The sequence below is a fragment of the Phoxinus phoxinus genome (genome assembly GCF_949152265.1).
Source record: "Phoxinus phoxinus genome assembly, chromosome: 4".
In the NCBI taxonomy this organism is placed as follows: domain Eukaryota; kingdom Metazoa; phylum Chordata; class Actinopteri; order Cypriniformes; family Leuciscidae; genus Phoxinus; species Phoxinus phoxinus.
The window spans coordinates 41,841,322-41,864,063 of NC_136879.1; the positions used below are offsets into that span (position 1 = coordinate 41,841,322).

Consider the following 22,742-nt stretch of genomic DNA (forward strand, 5'->3'; position numbering starts at 1 on the left):
AATGTATAGTTGCTATTGCCACAGATATACCCGTGAGTCATGTGACTGGGTTTGTGGTCCAGGGTCACACACACATATATATATATATGAGCTGTGACGTAGTTAATCTAGTTAATTATTATTATTTTTCTTATTTTTGGCTAGTAGAACTTCTGAATGGCCGGTAACTTAAAAATTGACTTGGAAAAATTGGGAAAAAAAGTTAATTTCAAAACCCACTAATGTGGCTTTGCAGATCTCGTGTGTGTGTGTGTGTGTGTGTGTGTGTGTGTGTGTGTGTGTGTGTGTTTTTACCGGAGCATGCAGATGTAGAGTCCAGCGTCCTGCGCCGTGGCCGGTTGTATCCACAGATACTCTCGGTCTTTGTGCAGTGTGTGTAGTTTGAGGTTGATGGGCTGCTCGAGGTCGTGTGTGTGTGTGTGTCGGTACCACAGCAGGGACAGACTGCTGTTGTGAGTCTGACTGTAACTGTAGAGCGTGGGATGAGAGAAGAGAGGACAGTAGATCCAGGACACCTCGCCGTCATACACACGCACCGAAGCCTCGCTCCACACACCCCAGTCGTGACACAGCACGTCTGAAAACACACACACACACACACACACACGGAGATCAGACGGAGAGGAAACAACACCAGGAATCTCACGTGTGTCTCAGAAAAGATGTCTCGGATTTACCAAAATAGGGAATTTCAATTCAATTCATGTTTATTTGTAGAGCGCTTTTCACAATACTAATAATTTCATAATTTCATAATCATAATCATGTCAAAGCATCTTTACAGAAAGTGCATGAGTCCACATTACAGTGTAAAGTCTGTTATCAGAGGAAACTGTCTAAATATGTATTTCAGTACATTTACAGTACATGATTATGTACATATGATTATGTACATTTCAGTACATGATTATGTACATATACAAAATCACAGTTAGCGAAAAAATATTAATTAAAACAATGTAATAATTTAATGCAGAAACAATGAGCTTATTGAAGTAATGAATACTAGTTTGTGAACAAATGATTATGACATTTACAAAGCTGATATAATACCAGTTAAACGTTTGGAAAAACTCAGATTTAAGTCTCTTCTGCTCACCAAGGCTGCATTTATTTGACCAAAAATACAGTCAAAACAGTGAAATATTATCATAATTTAAAAATAACTGTTTTCTATGTGAATATCTAGTAAAGTGTAATTTATTCCTGTGATTAAATCTGAATTTTCAGCATCATTACTCCAGTCTTCAGTGTCACATGATCCTTCAGAAATCAGTGTAATATGATGATCTGATGCTCAAATATTATTGGTGCTCAATTATTAATAATGGTTCCTTTAATTATCAATTTTCAGCCTAATATTTTTATGAAAACCATGATAATTTTTTTTTTAAAGTTCATAAAAGAACAGCATTTTTTTTGAAATATAATATTTGTAACATTATAAATGTTTTTACTGTCACTTTTGATCAATTTAATGTGTAAAAAGTATTCATTTATATTTATTCTGAATGGTAGGTCATCAGTTTCTACGAAAAACAGCAGCACAACTGTTCTCAACATTGATAATAATAATCATAAATGTGTCTTGAGCATCAGATCATCATATTACACTGATTTCTGAAGGATCATGTGACACTGAAGACTGGAGTAATGATGCTGAAAATTCAGATTTGATCACAGGAATAAATTACACTTTACTGTATATTCACATAGAAAATATTTATACTAAATTATAATAATATTTCACTGTTTTTACTGTATTTTTGGTCAAATAGATGCAGCCTTAGTAAACAGAAGAGACTTCTTTCCAAAGCATTAATTTAAATCATAATTAATCGAAACTTCAACGAAACATAACTAATAACCCCATTACATCACCTGAGCTATGAAAGCGACACATCTGAGCAATAAAATTTCCTCCGCATGCGCTCAAACACGCACTTATACTCTTAAACCCATGCGCACACACACACACACTATTGCGTGCAAATCAATATTAGGTAATTGAGCTATCAAATTTATGACATGAACATGGTGTAAAAGTTAAAACATTAAAAAGAGCGAATCAATTATAGCTTAAAACTCACACATCAGCAACTAATGCATCAATATAAAATTAATACCTAGGCATGCTATTTCTTTCTCTCGCTCTCTATCCCTCACACACACACACACACACACACACACAGTATATGCAAACAGAAACTTATGCACATGCAATTTCAGTAAAATAATGAAAGATGAGGCGATCTGTTTGAGTTTAAATGCTGATCCTGCTAATGTCAAAATGTCTATTTAAATAAATTACCATGCAATATCAAACTGGCACACACACACACACACACACAGATTCTCATTCACAGCACATGCACAAATCAAACGATATGCATGCATGTACGCGCGCACGCACACACACACACACACACACACACACACACACACACACACACACACACACACACACACACACACACACACACACACACACACACAGGCAGGTGATGTCAGGATCTGTCTGTGGGACGGACAGTGTGAGCGGTGGGCCGGCAGAGTGTGTGTGTGTGTGTGTGTGTGTGTGTGTGTGTGTGTGTAATTGGTCTGTCACTTTCCGACTGGGAGGGGATTAGTCTTCCTATTAAGAGTGTCTTAGTACAAGCGTTCACACACACACACCCGCACGGCATTATAAACGACCCTCTTCTGAAACAATCCATTTCCTATCCCGAAGCGAGAAGCGTTTTTAATTAACCCCTGCTTCCAGAGGTCCAACCGGCCCATAATCCCATGACCGACCTTTACACGCGCAAATATTATGACATATAACAGCACATACGATACAGCTGCAGGCCGAAGCATGAAAACCACTGCAGCCGCAATATTCATATGCGAATCTGGACCACAAAACCAGTCTCGAGTCACATATAATAGCAACTATACATTATATGGGTCAAAATTATCCATTTTTCTTTTATGCCAAAAATCATGAGGATATTAAGATCATGTTCCATGAAGATATTTAGTAAATGTCCTACCGTAAATATATAAAACATGTATTTTTGTGAGTGAATGCAGCACAATCGTGAACATAAATGCACAACTTTAAAGGAGATTTTCTCAATGTTTACATTTTTTTGCTCCTCAGATTCCAGATTTACAATAGTTGTGTCTCGACCAAATATTGTCCTATCCTAACAAACCACACATCAATGGAAAGATGATTTATTCAGCTTTTAGATTATGAATACATCTCAATTAAAAAAAAAAATTGACCCATGTGACTGGTTGTGTGGTCCAGGGTCACATATATGCTGTGATATCAATATAACGTCTATGCATTATTGGCTAAAACTCAGTTGAATTGGCTCTAGAAGGGCCACAGCTCCGAGCGGCCGCTTCGACAATGGAGGTGGAGAACATGGTCCACTCGGACTCAATATCTCCAGCCTCCCTCGGGATCCGGTCGAAGCTCCGCCGGAGGTAGGAGTTGAAGATCTCTCTGACAGGAGACTCGGCCAAACGTTCCCAGCAGACCCTTACAGTACGCTTGGGTCTGCCGAGTCTGTCCAGCTTCCTCTTCCGCCATCGGATCCAACTCACCACCAGGTGGTGATCAGTTGACAGCTCCGCCCCTCTCTTCACTCGAGTGTCCAAGACATACGGCCGCAGGTCAGATGAAACGACCACAAAGTCGATCATCGACCTACGGCCTAGGGTGTCCTGGTGCCACGTGTACTGATGGACACCCTTATGCTTGAACATGGTGTTCGTTATGGACAAACTGTAACTAGCACAGAAGTCCAATAACTGAACACCGCTCGGGTTCAGATCAGGGGGGCCGTTCCTCCCAATCACGCCCCTCCAGGTGTCACTGTCGTTGCCCACGTGGGCGTTGAAGTCCCCCAGTAGAACGACGGAGTCTCCAGTGTGAGCATTTTCCAGCACCCCTCCCAGAGACTCCAAGAAGGCCGGGTACTGTACACTTGCCGTTTGACCCGTAGGCACACACGACCTATCCCCGACCGAAAACAGAACCGAAAGCCTCGTACTAGAGTGCGGATCGGGCCGAATTTTTCAGTCCGAGCCCGGCCCGCGTCCGACAGAGCAGTAACCGAACCCGACCCGAGCCCGACAGGCACAAAGATATTTATGTTCGAGCCCGACCCGAGACCGGCAGTTAAAATCCCATTTTTTTCTCATACTAATGACAATTGTACGTTTGTTTGTGTGGAAAACCCGCTTTTATTGAGCAACTGTAGGAAGGCAATCGGAAATGTCAACAGGATGAGCGCATCAGCGCGCAGAGCAACAAGCGCTCTTAACACAGGCGCGCATGCACGCGTTTCGTTGTCACGGCTACATAAACAAATGTCCGCACACAGGAAGACGGATGTTATGGTAATATTTTACATGTATTTTAATCACAAAAACGAACGTTTGCATCAAGTGAAAGCATCAGGCACATCGGCTACCTACATAATAAGCCGTTTTAAATTTAAAATGTTCAATGCCTTATCGCGCTGATGTGACCGAGCCCGAACCGAACCCGAACATCATTTCTAAATATCTGTCCGAACCCGGCCCGGCCCGTCGGGTACCGGCGGGTCCCGTCGGGCTCGGGTCGGGTATCCATCCTCTACCTCGTACCGAACGGTTCAACAAAAATGTAAGTACTAAAATTCCTAAAATAGGAATCTATTATCGTTTAATATTATCGACTATTATCGTTTTTTTTATAATATTTTGAATTAAAATGCATTTTTATATTTTCCTGTTTTTTAGTTACAATTTGTGTAATTTTGTTATGTTTTTGTAATTCCTATTAGTTCTTTTTAAAATATCTATATAGTTTTTTTTTAATAATTTTTGTTTATTACTTAAATGAGAAATGTTGACTTAAAATTTCAGTTTCAGTTTTTTTTCAAGGTTTTTTATATTGATTTATTTCAGTTCAAATTGATTTTGTTTGAAGTAACAAAAATGTTTTTTAATAACCCTGGTGGCAAGTAAACCAATAATAATTACGAATTATTAAACTAATTACAACTATGCAAACTAATGTATGTATATTACAAATAACAGAATAATTGTTTTCGATTGACAGATACTTTGCTAAAGCAATGACTATCCAACGTTGCTGATATTTTAGGTTTATAAAAACCTTATGAAAACCTTTTCACAATATTCTAATTTTGAATTTGGGGTTTTCATAAGCCATAATCATCAAAATTATAACAAATAAAGGCTTGAAATATCTCACTTTGCATGTAATGAGTCTATATAATATATTAGTTTCACCTTTTAAGTTGAATTACTAAAAATAAATGAACTTTTGCACCATATTCAAATTTTTCGTGTAATATAATATAATAAAAAAAACTTCCAAAGATAACCGAGGCTGGAGACGCACTGGAAAAACACTCATTCTCATCAACCTTATAAACATTTACACCTGATTCATTCCCTCTTTTTTTCATATATTTATTTTTGCATCATTCAGCACTATTTCTGTAGATGTGATTCAATCACAGGCACACACACACACACACACACACACACACACACACACACACACACACACACACACACACACACACACACACACACACACACACACACACCTCTGGAGACCCCTCTGCTGATTGGTGGGAAGATCTAATGTGAGGCTGTTGATTGGATCAATTATTTAAATGTGAGATCTGATTGGTTGCTGATAGATTAGGAGGATGGATATAGTATCCGGGCAAGAGAGCAATAGAGGATTCATCCTTCACCGTCCACACACTGACCAATCACAGCGCTCACTCAAGACACGACTCTCACCTGATTGGACGGTGGCTTGAGTGACAGATGCAGAAAATCCGCCCATCTTTAAAACGCAGAGACAGAAAAGTGTGACGACCAACGGCATCCTAGAGAGAGAGAGAGAGAGAGAGAATGAGATCGACTGCCTACATTTCATCAGATATTCGCTCAGTTTATTATCAGAGTCCATAAAACACTGCTGAAGGTGTTTTTACTACATGACAGTTTTAGGAGCGCTAGAGGAGGAGGGAAATTAATGGAATAAGAGAGAAAAAGACTGCAGATTCAGGCATTTACTGTAGACACACGAGTTAAAAAAAGAAAACTGATTCATTCATACAGATATAACTAGTTATGGCGATTACTATTGCGTTGTTTCAGAAAAATATCAGCTTCGCTAAAACAGAACAAATTTTATGATTATGACCGTGAATGAATCATTCAGAGTCAGTTTTAATCAATCAAGTGATTCGTTGAAAAGATACAGCTCAAGAGAGCAATCGAAACATATTTAAAATAAACAAAAGATGCACACAAACTGCAGATTATTATTTAGATGCTTTTATTAAACGTGAATAATTATTGGCTAAAATGCTGTTTCTAAACAGGGAGGAATGATCAACTGAGACTGTGACGCCGTACGTGAACATATGGAGAAGCAGCTTGATCGAATTTAAATTGTTAAAAGCAAACCCTGCGCCCTTGAATGAATGAACGATCCTGTGCCAGGAGAGAGAGAGAGAGAGAGAGAGAGAGAGAGAGAGAGAGAGAGAGAGAGAGAGAGAGAGAGAGAGAGAGAGAGAGAGAGAGAGAGAGAGAGAGAGAGAGAGAGAGAGATGGATTGTGTTAGACAGCAACCGTCTCTTCACTGTCAGGCCGGCAATATACATCACTGGCCTGTAATGGCACAACACACACACACACACACACACACACACACACACACACACACACACACCGAGTCAAAGCCAAACTCTGAGCCCTATAGGAAATAATTCACACTCCCAACGATAAAAAATTCTAATGGTTTCACACACAATGATTCATAATCAATGGGTTAAAAAAGCCTTTAACTTACAGATTTATTAATGGCCTCATATCATACATTTATAACCATGTCTTGAACATTGGGCAAATATTCATGAGACTTTAGTAATGGTTGGGGGCGATACACTTAAGCTCACGGGACGATATATTAAAGGGGTGGTATAACACCCTTTTCACAAGATGTAAAGTAAGTCTCTGATGTCCCCAGAGTGTGTGTGTGAAGTTTTAGCTCAAAATACCCCACAGATATTTTTATATATCATGTTAAAATCGTCACTTTTTGAGGGTGAGCAAAAACACACCGTTTTGTGTCTGTCCCTTTAAATGCAAATGAGCTGCTGCTCCCGGCACAGGGGGCGGAGCTACCACAGCTCGTGTCCTTTTACCTCTCTCTCTCACACACACACACACACACACACACACACACACACACACACACACTGAACATTTCAAAACTTTTAGACTTATGTTCAAACCGGAGTTAGACAATGATGGAGAGTCAAAATGTCTATTTAAATAAATTACCATGCAATATCAAACTGGCACACACACACACACACACACACACTAAGTGAATAGCCTTTAAAATGACTTATATAAAATGAATGAGGAAATAATGACTGATTTAAATAAAGTATCAAAAGTAATTTATCATATGGTTTTATTGAACAACAATTAAAAAAGTATTCTGTTTAATATTAATAATATTTAGGGTTCCGGACACTTTCCAGTTTTTTCCTGTTAAATCCCAATACAAAGTTTCCAACTTTGAAAAAATTCCTGGAATTTTGCAACCTTAACAATACTTAGAATAAAAAATTCTAGAATTTATTGTAAGGGAATCCTTTTGAACAATTTGCTAATTATATTTTTACTTTAAAATACGCACACATTCACTCTTAACATTATATGCAGAAAATTGCTGAATTAATGTTTCTTGTCTCGTCACAATCAATAAAAAAATGACATAAATCACATAAATGATGATATTCTAGATTTTTTATTAAAAATGGTGAAAAAGGTTTCAATCAACATTTCTGTTGGAAAACAGTTGTCAGATATTAGTTACTTTATTTATCTTTTTTATTTCCTTAAAAAAAACCAGAAGTGTGTTTATTGCACCAAATATGACCAAATAGAATACAATAACTCAACATTTTCCTTCCTCTTAGATTAAACGGGACCGTTCACCAAAAAATAGTCGATATTTAAAGGTGCAGTGAGTAAGTTTAGCGGGATCTAGTGGTGAGGTTGTGAACTGCACCCAACAGAAGTTACGCTGGCCGACAGGAAGTGATGTCGTCGTCTGAGACCGCAGAGAGTAGCCAGTTAAGCAATGAGCTTTCTTTACAAATTAAGAAATTAGGTTTACTTGATTATTCAGTAAAACGATATGATATTGTGAATATTATTGTCACTTGTTTATCGTGTGATTGTTTTATTCGCTGACTTTAGCTTTAGCTTCTTTACACGAAGAACAACACAGTGACGAAATGCGTGTGTCCGCTCAGGGCACACAAACTGCAGATTATTATTTAGATGCTTTTATTAAACGTGAATAATTATTGGTATAATAAGTGTTGAATAATAAGTGTTGAATAATAAGTGTTGTTCTTCGTAGAATGAGCTTTCTTTACAAATTAAGAAATTAGGTTTACTTGATTATTCAGTAAAACGATATGATATTGTGAATATTATTGTCACTTGTTTATCGTGTGATTGTTTTATTCGCTGACTTTAGCTTTAGCTTCTTTACACGAAGAACAACACAGTGACGAAATGCGTGTGTCCGCTCAGGGCCACCGTAGAAACATGTCGATGTCAGGAGACCCGCGGTGTGTGTAGAAACATGTCGATGTCAGGAGACCCGCGGTGTGTGTAGAAACATGTCGATGTCAGGAGACCCGCGGTGTGTGTAGAAACGTGTCGATGTCAGGAGACCCGCGGTGTGTGTAGAAACGTGTCGATGTCAGGAGACCCGCGGTGTGTGTAGAAACGTGTCGATGTCAGGAGACCCGCGGTGTGTGTAGAAACGTGTCGATGTCAGGAGACCCGCGGTGTGTGTAGAAACATGTCGATGTCAGGAGACCCGCGGTGTGTGTAGAAACATGTCGATGTCAGGAGACCCGCGGTGTGTGTAGAAACATGTCGATGTCAGGAGACCCGCGGTGTGTGTAGAAACATGTCGATGTCAGGAGACCCGCGGTGTGTGTAGAAACATGTCGATGTCAGGAGACCCGCGGTGTGTGTAAAAACATGTCGATGTCAGGAGAACCGCGGTGTGTGTAGAAACATGTCGATGTCAGGAGACCCGCGGTGTGTGTAGAAACATGTCGATGTCAGGAGACCCGCGGTGTGTGTAGAAACATGTCGATGTCAGGAGACCCGCGGTGTGTGTAGAAACATGTCGATGTCAGGAGACCCGCGGTGTGTGTAGAAACATGTCGATGTCAGGAGAACCGCGGTGTGTGTAGAAACATGTCGATGTCAGGAGACCCGCGGTGTGTGTAGAAACATGTCGATGTCAGGAGACCCGCGGTGTGTGTAGAAACATGTCGATGTCAGGAGAACCGCGGTGTGTGTAGAAACATGTCGATGTCAGGAGACCCGCGGTGTGTGTAGAAACATGTCGATGTCAGGAGACCCGCGGTGTGTGTAGAAACATGTCGATGTCAGGAGACCCGCGGTGTGTGTAGAAACATGTCGATGTCAGGAGACCCGCGGTGTGTGTAGAAACATGTCGATGTCAGGAGAACCGCGGTGTGTGTAGAAACATGTCGATGTCAGGAGACCCGCGGTGTGTGTAGAAACATGTCGATGTCAGGAGACCCGCGGTGTGTGTAGAAACATGTCGATGTCAGGAGAACCGCGGTGTGTGTAGAAACATGTCGATGTCAGGGGACCCGCGGTGTGTGTAGAAACATGTCGATGTCAGGGGACCCGCGGTGTGTGTAGAAACATGTCGATGTCAGGGGACCCGCGGTGTGTGTAGAAACATGTCGATGTCAGGAGACCCGTGGTGTGTGTAGAAACATGTCGATGTCAGGGGACCCGCGGTGTGTGTAGAAACATGTCGATGTCAGGAGACCCGCGGTGTGTGTAGAAACATGTCGATGTCAGGAGACCCGCGGTGTGTGTAGAAACATGTCGATGTCAGGAGACCCGCGGTGTGTGTAGAAACATGTCGATGTCAGGAGACCCGCGGTGTGTGTAGAAACATGTCGATGTCAGGAGACCCGCGGTGTGTGTAGAAACATGTCGATGTCAGGAGACCCGCGGTGTGTGTAGAAACATGTCGGTGTAAGGAGACCCGCGGTGTGTGTAGAAACATGTCGATGTAAGGAGACCCGCGGTGTGTGTAGAAACATGTCGATGTCAGGAGAACCGCGGTGTGTGTAGAAACATGTCGATGTCAGGAGAACCGCGGTGTGTGTAGAAACATGTCGATGTAAGGAGACCCGCGGTGTGTGTAGAAACATGTCGATGTAAGGAGACCCGCGGTGTGTGTAGAAACATGTCGATGTCAGGAGACCCGCGGTGTGTGTAGAAACATGTCGATGTCAGGAGACCCGCGGTGTGTGTAGAAACATGCCGATGTCAGGAGACCCGCGGTGTGTGTAGAAACATGTCGATGTAAGGAGACCCGCGGTGTGTGTAGAAACATGTCGATGTCAGGAGACCCGCGGTGTGTGTAGAAACATGTCGATGTCAGGAGACCCGCGGTGTGTGTAGAAACATGTCGATGTCAGGAGAACCGCGGTGTGTGTAGAAACATGTCGATGTAAGGAGACCCGCGGTGTGTGTAGAAACGTGTCGATGTCAGGAGACCCGCGGTGTGTGTAGAAACATGCCGATGTCAGGAGACCCGCGGTGTGTGTAGAAACATGCCGATGTCAGGAGACCCGCGGTGTGTGTAGAAACATGCCGATGTCAGGAGACCCGCGGTGTGTGTAGAAACATGTCGATGTCAGGAGAACCGCGGTGTGTGTAGAAACATGCCGATGTCAGGAGACCCGCGGTGTGTGTAGAAACATGCCGATGTCAGGAGACCCGCGGTGTGTGTAGAAACATGTCGATGTCAGGAGACCCGCGGTGTGTGTAGAAACATGTCGATGTCAGGAGACCCGCGGTGTGTGTAGAAACATGTCGATGTCAGGAGACCCGCGGTGTGTGTAGAAACATGTCGATGTCAGGAGACCCGCGGTGTGTGTAGAAACATGCCGATGTCAGGAGACCCGCGGTGTGTGTAGAAACATGCCGATGTCAGGAGAACCGCGGTGTGTGTAGAAACATGCCGATGTCAGGAGACCCGCGGTGTGTGTAGAAACATGTCGATGTCAGGAGACCCGCGGTGTGTGTAGAAACATGCCGATGTCAGGAGACCCGCGGTGTGTGTAGAAACATGTCGATGTCAGGAGACCCGCGGTGTGTGTAGAAACATGTCGATGTAAGGAGACCCGCGGTGTGTGTAGAAACATGTCGATGTAAGGAGACCCGCGGTGTGTGTAGAAACATGTCGATGTCAGGAGACCCGCGGTGTGTGTAGAAACATGTCGATGTCAGGAGACCCGCGGTGTGTGTAGAAACATGTCGATGTCAGGAGACCCGCGGTGTGTGTAGAAACATGTCGATGTCAGGAGACCCGCGGTGTGTGTAGAAACATGTCGATGTCAGGAGACCTGCGGTGTGTGTAGAAACATGTCGATGTCAGGAGACCCGCGGTGTGTGTAGAAACATGTCGATGTCAGGAGACCCGCGGTGTGTGTAGAAACATGTCGATGTCAGGAGACCCGCGGTGTGTGTAGAAACATGTCGATGTCAGGAGACCCGCGGTGTGTGTAGAAACATGTCGATGTCAGGAGACCCGCGGTGTGTGTAGAAACATGTCGATGTCAGGAGACCCGCGGTGTGTGTAGAAACATGTCGATGTCAGGAGACCCGCGGTGTGTGTAGAAACATGTCGATGTAAGGAGACCCGCGGTGTGTGTAGAAACATGTCGATGTCAGGAGACCCGCGGTGTGTGTAGAAACATGTCGATGTCAGGAGACCCGCGGTGTGTGTAGAAACATGTCGATGTAAGGAGACCCGCGGTGTGTGTAGAAACATGTCGATGTCAGGAGACCCGCGGTGTGTGTAGAAACATGTCGATGTCAGGAGACCCGCGGTGTGTGTAGAAACATGTCGATGTCAGGAGACCCGCGGTGTGTGTAGAGAGAAATGCTCTTTCTAAGGTGTTAAAAACATAACGGTTCATATAAAGTCTTTACACACCACTGAAAACATAGTTATGTTTATATATATTGCATTTCCGTCTTAGGGCTGTAAACGATTAATCGCGATTAATCGAATCCAAAATAAAAGTTTGTGTTTACATAATATATGTGTGTGTATTGTGTATAATTATTTTGTATATATATATATATATAAATACACACACATGCATGTATATATTTAAGATTTTTTTTTTTTTTATATATAAAATAGTTCTATTTTAATAATTTATATATATATAATATAAATCATATAAAAATATATATGTAGTATATAAATGCAAATATTTCTCAAACATATACATGCATGTGTGTGTATTTATATATACTAAATAATTATACACACATATATTATGTAAACACAAACTTTTATTTTGGATCGATTAATCGCGATTAATCGTTTACAGCCCTACAACAGATCCTCCTAAATATTACACAGTGCACCTTAAAAAAAAAAAAAGTGGTTATTGTTTGTCCATGCAATGAAAGTAAATGGGGTCCAAAGTTTTTGAATTCAAAATATCTTCTTTAGATTAAGTTAATTGACCGTTCGCAAAAGCCACGCCCCTTAGTTATTGTTACTACGCCCGTCAAACAATTGAGAACCAGACGCATGACTGGGTTGAGCTCCACACATTAAGTGATTGGTTTTGGAGTAATGCAGCAGACATATCCTCCAGGGCACGACAGAAGGTATGGACAGAAGAGCGCACGGGAGCACATGCACTAAACAGTTTTGTAAAATTATATATCAATCATTTTTATTTGATCATATATCATTTTTCAAAACTGTTTTGCGCATGTGTTCCCGCGCGCGCTATTTCAGTAACAACACAGAGGACGCGCTGAAACCATCAACTCTCTGTTCTCTTCATTCATAACTCGTACTGAGAAGGATATATGTGTGTAAATAGTTGTGCAACTGCGCAAACTTTGCTTTGAAGTTTAATGTTTGAGTTCCAGAGGAATTTGTGACTTTGTACCTGTTCAACCACATCAAAGTTTCGTAATTATTAAGTCCGTGCTCTTTCTCTCTTTTTCTCTCTGTTTGCTGACTGATGAGGGGCCGCAGTGCCGTAGTGAAACGGTGTGTGTACATGTAGCCTGTTTTTTAATAATAGTTGCAACTCAAGCAATCATATAGCCTACAGCAGCAATATTTTCTGGCCCGCCGGATTATTTTGGAAGTCCGTTTTTTTTTTTTTTTTTTTTTTTTTTACTATAACGGTTTACAAATAGACCCAGTGTATCAGTGATGCGCGGGTTGATCCAAAATAAGCGAGTGCCTGCGGTCACCCGCGGTTACGAGTCATCCAAAAATATTTTTAATGATTCGGGTCGCGGTCGGTCGGTTCGTTTGAAATAAAGATGCCAATTAAACCTTTGTAATTTATATAGTAGCCTACTAGACACAATTTTCTATAAAATACATAGATCTACACTTTATTGGCTGAATAACTGCGCGAGGATGACGCACGAGCTCAGTCTGCAGAGATGAAAGTGGGAAATCCTTATTTAATGTTGAGCACGTTATTAACTTTTGAATAAGAGCTGACGCGGGACAAAATGCCCGATTTCCCAAAACGTTGAACTGAGCAATGCCATTGTGCCATTTTAATAGGCTACTTTTAAACGCATATAGCTCAGTAATGCGAGTTTTATGTATTTTCTGAGAGGGGGCGGGATTTTTGTTGGGAAATCCGGAGGAGAGACGCACACTTCGATTAGACTGGATAAACACATGCAGCATCTTAATTGTTAAGAAAATGAAACGAAATAAATGAATAAATCAGCCTTTATTAAAACACAGCATTCAGAAAAATGCGCACCCCTAGTTCCTACGTCTATGGCCCAATATGCGGGCCAGGAAGCGGGTCGGGTACAATATTTTCTTTCTTTTGTTTGCGGTCCGAGTTGCGGGCGGGTTGAAAACGTCGGTCGGGTGCGGGTTGTTTATACATTGACCCGCGCATCACTGCCGTATCATTCGTTCAATCGTTTTTTTCCCCAAATTAAAACCAAAAATAAAAAAATGAAAAACGACTTGTTTTTGAGATTTGAGATTCTGAAAACGAGATCTAAATTTTTAAAGCAGGTGAACACTGAATTGAACCTTGTGGGAGCGGGACGGGAAAAAAAACAGTCCCGCGCAGACCTCCTTAGGTGTGTAGCCTATGTGTGTCCCGAATAAATAATAATTTAAAAAAAGGAATAAAGTTCAAAAGTTGGACTGTATTGGTACAGTCCATACAATGCTAAATCAGATATATGTAGGCTACAATAACATGTCCAACAATCGATTTAAATAGTACATGGGGTTTAATTTATCGTTAATGAGATGTATCCGCGGCATTTTCTCGCGTGCTTAAATGGTCCAGTGGTAGAACTTTCGTCAAGTGTGTAAAAGGTTCTGGTTTCTAATCTGCATTCGTATAGTTTTTTTTTTTTGTTTGTTTTTTTTTTTCTTCATCAAAACCGATTATGCTTTTTTTCTCAAAAAAGTGAGAAACGGATCTCGGGTCGGGCTTAAAATATAACCGTAATGTTCGGGTCGGGTCAGGTTATATTATTCCGGGTTCGGGCTTAAGTGTTAAGCCCGTGCAGACCTCACTGCCATAGGCGCATCGTTTCTCTATCTTGCTGAAACCGCAATGTTTGACGGAGGTCCTTCTCCTTAGTTACAGTTGCTGAGCTAGGATTGGACGAGAACCGTTCGAGGGCGGAGTTTTGCGAACGGTCAATTAAGTCATGCAGGGTTTGGAATGAGATGTAAGCGAGTAAATAATGAGTTTAAATGCTACTGTGCCTTTAAGACTTCTATATAAATGTAAATGTGCTTCTGTTGCAAATACCATAAAATGTCCTCTATAAAAGTCCAAATGTGGATTTTTTTTTTAACCATTTTGATTGGATGAAGATATTAATTACGATGTAAAACAACACAACACACACACACACACACACACACACACACACACACACACACCAGCAGACAGACCCGAAGTCTCTGAGTCTCGGCTGAGACTAAATAAAATGATAGAAAACCTAATTAGAGCAGTTAGTGTGATGAGTCCAAAATAACGACATCATCTCCAAACGCTCCAGTTCAGATAAAATCTCCAGTCTGCTTATCTGAGCGTCACAAATGTGCGTTTTAATTTCGCTGAGATGCATTAGGGCGAAATTAGAGCATCATGGGAATTCATTAGACTCATCTTTCAAAACCCACTTCATCGATTCGCACAAGTTTGAACGAATCGCTAAATTACTTTAAAAGGGTAAGCTCCAGAAACGCTTCATTATTTGTTTTTGGGGGGAAATCGGATTATGTGTGATCGATGCCGAGCTCGTCCAGACACACACACACACACACACACACACACACACACACGACGAGAGACGAGAGGATCGCGAGGGAACGCAAGAGTCGGGCAAATAATCCATCGCTGCTGTAGAGTAAAAGAGGCCAATTAGTCACGTAACTGTACTGAGAACACAGACACACACACACACACACACACACACACACACACACATGTATGTGTTTGTATCATAGTGGGAATTTCCCATTCACACACACACACACACACACACACACACACGCACACACACACGCACACGCACACGTATGTTTTTGTATCATGGTGGGAATTTCCCATTCACACACACACACACACACACACACACACACACACACACACACACACACACGTATGTTTTTGTAACATGGTGGGAATTTCCCATTCACACACACACACACACACACTAACCCGACCCCTAAACCTACCCATCTCTCTCTCACACACACACACACACACTAACCCGACCCCTAAACCTACCCATCTCTCTCTCACACACACACACACACACACTAACCCGACCCCTAAACCTACCCATCTCTCTCTCTCACACACACACACACACACACTAACCCGACCCCTAAACCTACCCATCTCTCTCACACACACACACACACACACACACACACACGTATGTTTTTGTAACATGGTGGGAATTTCCCATTCACACACACAAACACACACACTAACCCGACCTCTAAACCTACCCATCTCTCTCTCACACACACACACACACACCTGTTTTTCTATCACGGCTGGGATTTCCCAATCACTTCTAATTGCTTTTATATAAAGCTCATTATGTTCATCAAGATATGTCTCACTATAATTGCATATTTGCTCACCACAATGACAGCAAAATCACACACACACACACACACACTAACCCGACCCCTAAACCTACCCATCTCTCTCACTCACACACACACACACACACTAACCTGACCCCTAAACCTACCCATCTCACACACACACACACACACACAAACTCTGCATCACAGGATAATTAAAGTTCATTAAAACTAAAATCATACATAGTGTGTTACTTCATATAAAACAAATGTTATCTAAAATAACGCATGATATAAAAAAAAAACTATCAATAGAGCGCAACAGTCGGGATCCGGAAGTAGAATCTTCATAAGGAAACTGATTTATTTTACAATAACTTATAAACTTTAAAAGTCAGCTTTACTGTGAGCTACGAGGTTGTTAATCGATGGTATTTGCTTCGGTTGAAGGCGTCACCACATTATTTCAGCTTATCTTTTAAAACAATCGTGTTTAATAGCAGAATACCCGGTGAAAAACTACATTACCCATGATGCTGTGCAGAATATCCACCAATCAGAGTCGAAACTAGCAAAACTCGCCAAAAGATCTCGTTAGCTCCGCCCACTCTCCCGTGAAGCACTGCAAGTAATCGAGTCTATGTTCTCAAAATACTTAAATATTTGAATTTATATGCATATTTTACAATAAAGTTTGAAAAAATGTATATATATATATATATAAAACCACATTTTTAAATGAGTAGCGTCATATTTTTTAATAATTTTAACTCGATTACGCAGTTCGCAATGCATCATGGGATTGGAGTTCTTTCCCTCACTAAAGCCGTTAACGTTCACAGTCTTTTTTTCCCTTCAAAACTAAGTTTGTAATGTTGTGATTCGCCTCATATCTGATTGGCTTGATTCATGGCTTATGACTCTTTCATGAAGACTTCCCTTATGAGAGAAATGAAATACTTCCAGAACAAACATGGACTAATGCACTCGATTGTAAACTCATAACTCATATTATTTTAAGGCGAGACACGGCAGGCAAAAACATCGTTTTTTTTTTTACTGGTCAATTTTGAGATTTTGGGCTATTTGTCTTCAATAACATGTCTTCTTTCAGACTTGTGGTGAAAAAAAGTCCAAAATACACATTTATGTCTTTATTTTACTAACTTTGTCTGTTTGCGTCTGTAGATTTCTCCGAAATTCAACAAAAGTTGGCGTTATAAATCAACGTCGTTGGAGAGCGCTCTCTCCTGTACAATGCTGTCGGATCCAAATATGGTCATTTCCTTTTAATCAGCAACCAATCGTGAAAGTACAATGGGCATTTAACTCTAAAAGCGAAATCTCATTGGCTGATGTCAATTTGTGACACCGTGATTGGTTCAGATGCATCACGTGACGCGCTCTGACATTCAGATGTGTGTTTTGACTGTTTTTCTGTTCAGTTGAAGGCCATAAATGCTGTGTTTATAAGTTTTGATGTGATTTAGGAGGTTTGTATTGCTGTTGCTAATGATTTGATAAGATATTGTGTCTGTAAATAGTTGTTTCCACTAAAAAAGTATGATTTTTTACATTACAAATCTTTAAATGCCTTTTTCTCAAAATGAGTCTTTTGTCATTCTCCAGTATAAACATCTCAGCCGATGTACACCAAACTCTCCAGTTACACACTTAGCAGTATTCTGAAGATATGTTCAGAGGGATTTGTTAATAAATCATTCCTGACCTGATTTATGTGACATTTTAATCCCAAAAATATGGCGAAAATCGATTTTTTTAAGGCTATGAACAGTATATTTAGATTTCCTAGGTAATGAAAGCATATATCCTGAAATCCCTCTGAACATCTTTTTTCCTCTTGTGTGTAAATAAAATGAAAAAATAATTTTGCACCTGGCTTTATCATATGTTCAGATCTATCTACCGAAAATATATGCAAAATTGCGCACATTTAATGAGATAATGCCTCATTTGCATAATTAAACATACAAATTAAAAAAACTTGTAATACATTTTTTTTATGAACTTGTGTAAGTAATCAACTGAGGAAGTTTCATGGTGATATCTATTATTTTAAAATTGTACCCTATTCACCTGTAGTGTCTCGCCTTAATACAGTGATAAACATAAAGTGATCTAGAGTCACAGCAAGTTGAATATGTATCATAAAACCATATTTTCTAAACTCTCTATATATACATTTTTACAACATTTTACATATACAAGCATTAGTGTGTGATGTTAAACGGGTCCTAGCCGCTCTACTCACATGATCCCGCAGGACTTTAGTGGGAAATCAGATTATTCGGGAGTGAGTGATGCCGAGAGACGGTCCAGAGGCGGAACGGAGGAACAAATCTATCAACATATACAGTGAACCACAATTAGCACATCACTAACGAGAACAACACGCCCAGGACACCTCACACACACACACACACACACACACACGCACACACACACACGTCGGTTTTTGTATCGTGGTGGGAATTTCCCGGCACGGCAAGTAAAGGCTTAGATTAGATTATACACTCAGAAGTAAGAGTTAGTGAAGTCTGCAGATGCTCTTGCTGACGTCTGGTCTCGACACACACACACACACACACACACACACACACACACACACACACACACACACACACACACACACACACACGTCTGGTCTCGACACACACACACACACACACACACACACACACACACACACACACACACACACACACGTCTGGTCTCGACACACACACACACACACACACACACACACACACACACACACACGTCTGGTCTCGACACATGCAGACTGAGGTGAAGCGGCTCTAGCGTTACTCACATGCTCACGGTCACGGGTCCGGTTCTTCTCGTCAGGCCGGTTCACTGCAACAGAACCACAAACTTAGACCAGAACACACACACAAAACACCGATCCTCTCTCTCTCTCTCAACACACACTCTCTCTCTCCCTCTCTCTCTCTCTGCCGTCTCTAACACACCTCTCTCTCTCAACACACACTCTCTCTCTCCCTCTTAACACACACTCTCTCTCTCTCTCTCTCTCTCGCTCTCCCTCAGCCGGTCTCTAAACCACACCACCTCTCTCTCTCTCTTTTTCTCTCTCTCTCTCTCTCTCTCTCTCTCTCTCTCTCTCTCTCTCTCTCTGCCGTCTCTAACACACCTCTCTCTCTCTCTCTGCCGTCTCTAACACACCTCTCTCTCTCTCTCTCTCTCTCTGCCGTCTCTAACACACCTCTCTCTCTCTCTCTCTCTCTGCCGTCTCTAACACACCTCTCTCTCTCGCTCTCCCTCGGCCAGTCTCTAACACACCTCTCTCTCTCTCTCTCTCTCTCTCTCTCTGCCGTCTCTAACACACCTCTCTCTCTCTCTCTCTCTCTCTCTCTCTGGCGTCTCTAACACACCTCTCTCTCTCTCTCTCTCTGCCGTCTCTAACACACCTCTCTCTCTCTCTCTCTCTCTCTCTCTCTGCCGTCTCTAACACACCTCTCTCTCTCTCTCTCTCTCTGCCGTCTCTAACACACCTCTCTCTCTCGCTCTCCCTCGGCCAGTCTCTAACACACCTCTCTCTCTCTCTCTCTCTCTCTCTCTGCCGTCTCTAACACACCTCTCTCTCTCTCTCTCTCTCTCTCTCTCTCTCTGGCGTCTCTAACACACCTCTCTCTCTCTCTCTCTCTGCCGTCTCTAACACACCTCTCTCTCTCTCTCTCTCTCTCTCTCTCTGCCGTCTCTAACACACCTCTCTCTCTCTCTCTCTCTCTCTGCCGTCTCTAACACACCTCTCTCTCTCTCTCTCTCTCTCTGCCGTCTCTAACAGACCTCTCTCTCTCTCTCTCTCTCTCTGCCGTCTCTAACACACCTCTCTCTCTCTCTCTCTCTCTCTCTGCCGTCTCTAACACACCTCTCTCTCTCTCTCTCTCTCTCTCTCTCTCTCTCTGCCGTCTCTAACACACCTCTCTCTCTCTCTCTCTCTCTCTCTCTCTCTGCCGTCTCTAACACACCTCTCTCTCTCTCTCTCTCTCTCTCTCTCTGCCGTCTCTAACAGACCTCTCTCTCTCTCTCTCTCTCTCTCTCTCTCTCTCTCTCTCTCTCTCTCTCTCTCTCTGCCGTCTCTAACAGACCTCTCTCTCTCTCTCTCTCTCTCTCTCTCTCTCTCTCTCTCTCTCTCTCTCTCTCTCTCTCTGGCGGATGATTTAACGGGTCCCTCTGCGCGTCACCGTAAATCGTTAAGGCAAACCGGCGGGACTCTCATCCAATCAACTCGACGCGCTCGAGCGCCGTTCTCACATCCATCTCACCTGGAATGACGAGCGCTCGCTCAGGTGTGATGAACGCGCGCGCTCTCGTAGCGCAGGATGATTACGGCTCAAGTAACAGAGGAAACCTGTAATCTATCGGCTATATATCACATGATCATGCGATCACATATAACATCATGCTATACTCTGAGGAGGATAAAGGTCCAACGACTGCAACAAAACCACTTTCCTCAACACGGGTTTATCATTACGCACATTATGTTTCTCATTTATATATATATATATATATATATATATATATATATATATATATATATATATATATATATATATATATATATATATCTTTTTTATTTATTTATAATAAATATAATTTTGAATGTATATATATATATATACCTCATACATTTAAATAATAAATGTTTTAATATTTTTTATTTATTTATTTATATCTATATATATAGTCATATTTTCACTGTATATAATGTAATATATCTATACATTTAAATAATAAATATTATATATTTTATTTGTATATATTGTGTCATATTTGTACAGTATATACTTCTATATATGTAAATAAATATATATTTTTTATTTGTATAAATTGTGTCATATTGTACTGTATATTTAATGTAATATTTATATATGTAAATAATACATATATTTTTATTTATTATAAATTGTGTCATATTTTTGTATGCAAAATTATGACAATTTATATAAATACAAATATTTAAATAAATAAATATTTTATATTTATATAAGTATTATATATATTATATATCAAATGTAATACATAGATAATACATATATTTATATATATTTTTATATATTGTTCCATATTTTTACTATACACACACACACACACATACATATATTACTTCTATACATGTAAATAATAAATATTTGTGTATATTTTTATTTATATAAATTGTCATATTTGTACTCTATATATACCTATAATGCAATATATCTATACATGTAAATAATACATATATTTATATTTTATTTATTTGTATATAGTGTATATTTTTGCTTTATATATATAGTACTAATATATGTAAATAATACATATAATATTTAGCCTATATTGCGTTATATTTAAATGTATGTATATATATATATATATATATATATATATATATATATATATATATATATATTTAGTAATATTACTATATATATATATAAATAATAAATATAATTATATATTTGTATTGATATATTGTCATATTTTTACTGTAATTTATATACAGTATATATGTGTATGTATATTAATCAAAAAGCCTTCTGTCAGAGATCGTGTTGCAATAAAAAATAAATATAGGTTATTTTTTTATCATCGTGCACTTTGCTGTCATCATAACTCATCTCACTGAATAATCATATTCATATATACAGCAACATTTACACGAGACATTTACAAAGTTCTTCAGAGAATAGCATGGGATTACTGTAGTACTTTAGGCACTTTCCTGTCAGTGACACACACACACACACACACACACACAGAGAGAGAGAGAGGAAGTGTCAAGATGGTGTATAATCACAGCAGGTGAACACTCACACTCACACTCACCAGTCAATAAAGCGTGAGGAATGAGAGGATAAACACACAAACCGGCTCGCGCATTCTCTTCTCTTCTGCTGGCTGTGTCCTCTTAAACGCGCTGTTTCTGACGCTTCAGCGCGCGACGAACGCTTCCGTGTTTCTCCATGTGAACGGAAACAAGCACGTCGAACTACCGTGGAAACAGACCGTTTCGATAAGGCTCCTCCTACGGAAATCCCACAGTCTCTCACAACTCGCGTCAAACACTCGCCGCGCAACGCGACGCGACGCAACTAGAAGAACTGCCTCAAAAACCACCGGAGCGCTCCAGTCCACGCCGCGCGCACGCGCCTCAGTGCACGTGTTGATGTTGCACAAAACTGAAGAGCAGCATCTTACAAGCTCAGCTCACAGATCACTTTTAATACATATATAAAATTATAGCCTATATATTTCATTTTAAATATTTAATATTTATTTATTTATTAGCCTAATTATTATTACTAATTTAATAAAATATACTGATTTAGAAATATACTCATTTATATTTACGTTTTTGTTTATTATTACTTTTTTGCTGTTTGAGGGTCTGTATAATGAATATGTATAATTTTATTAATAATTATTATTATCCCACTACTTT

General features: G+C 40.5%; 2 protein-coding genes across 2 annotated transcripts in view; both read right to left on the reverse strand.

The window, feature by feature from the left end:
* The window catches only part of il1rap (interleukin 1 receptor accessory protein), a 42,850-nt gene extending 20,425 nt beyond the window's left edge, over positions 1–22,425 (reverse strand). Inside the window, exons 1-5 of the mRNA XM_079610158.1 lie at positions 22,127–22,425; positions 19,107–19,150; positions 18,546–18,634; positions 5,824–5,912; positions 295–577 (exon numbers count right to left, since the gene is read on the reverse strand). Coding sequence (XP_079466284.1) covers positions 295–577; positions 5,824–5,912; positions 18,546–18,547 — 374 coding nt within the window. The 5' untranslated portion in view covers positions 18,548–18,634; positions 19,107–19,150; positions 22,127–22,425. The remainder of the gene's footprint in view (positions 1–294; positions 578–5,823; positions 5,913–18,545; positions 18,635–19,106; positions 19,151–22,126) is intronic.
* LOC306997123 (uncharacterized protein) overlaps positions 1–22,742 on the reverse strand; it is a 72,356-nt gene that overhangs the window by 29,506 nt on the left and 20,108 nt on the right. The gene's annotated exons all lie outside the window — the stretch shown is intronic.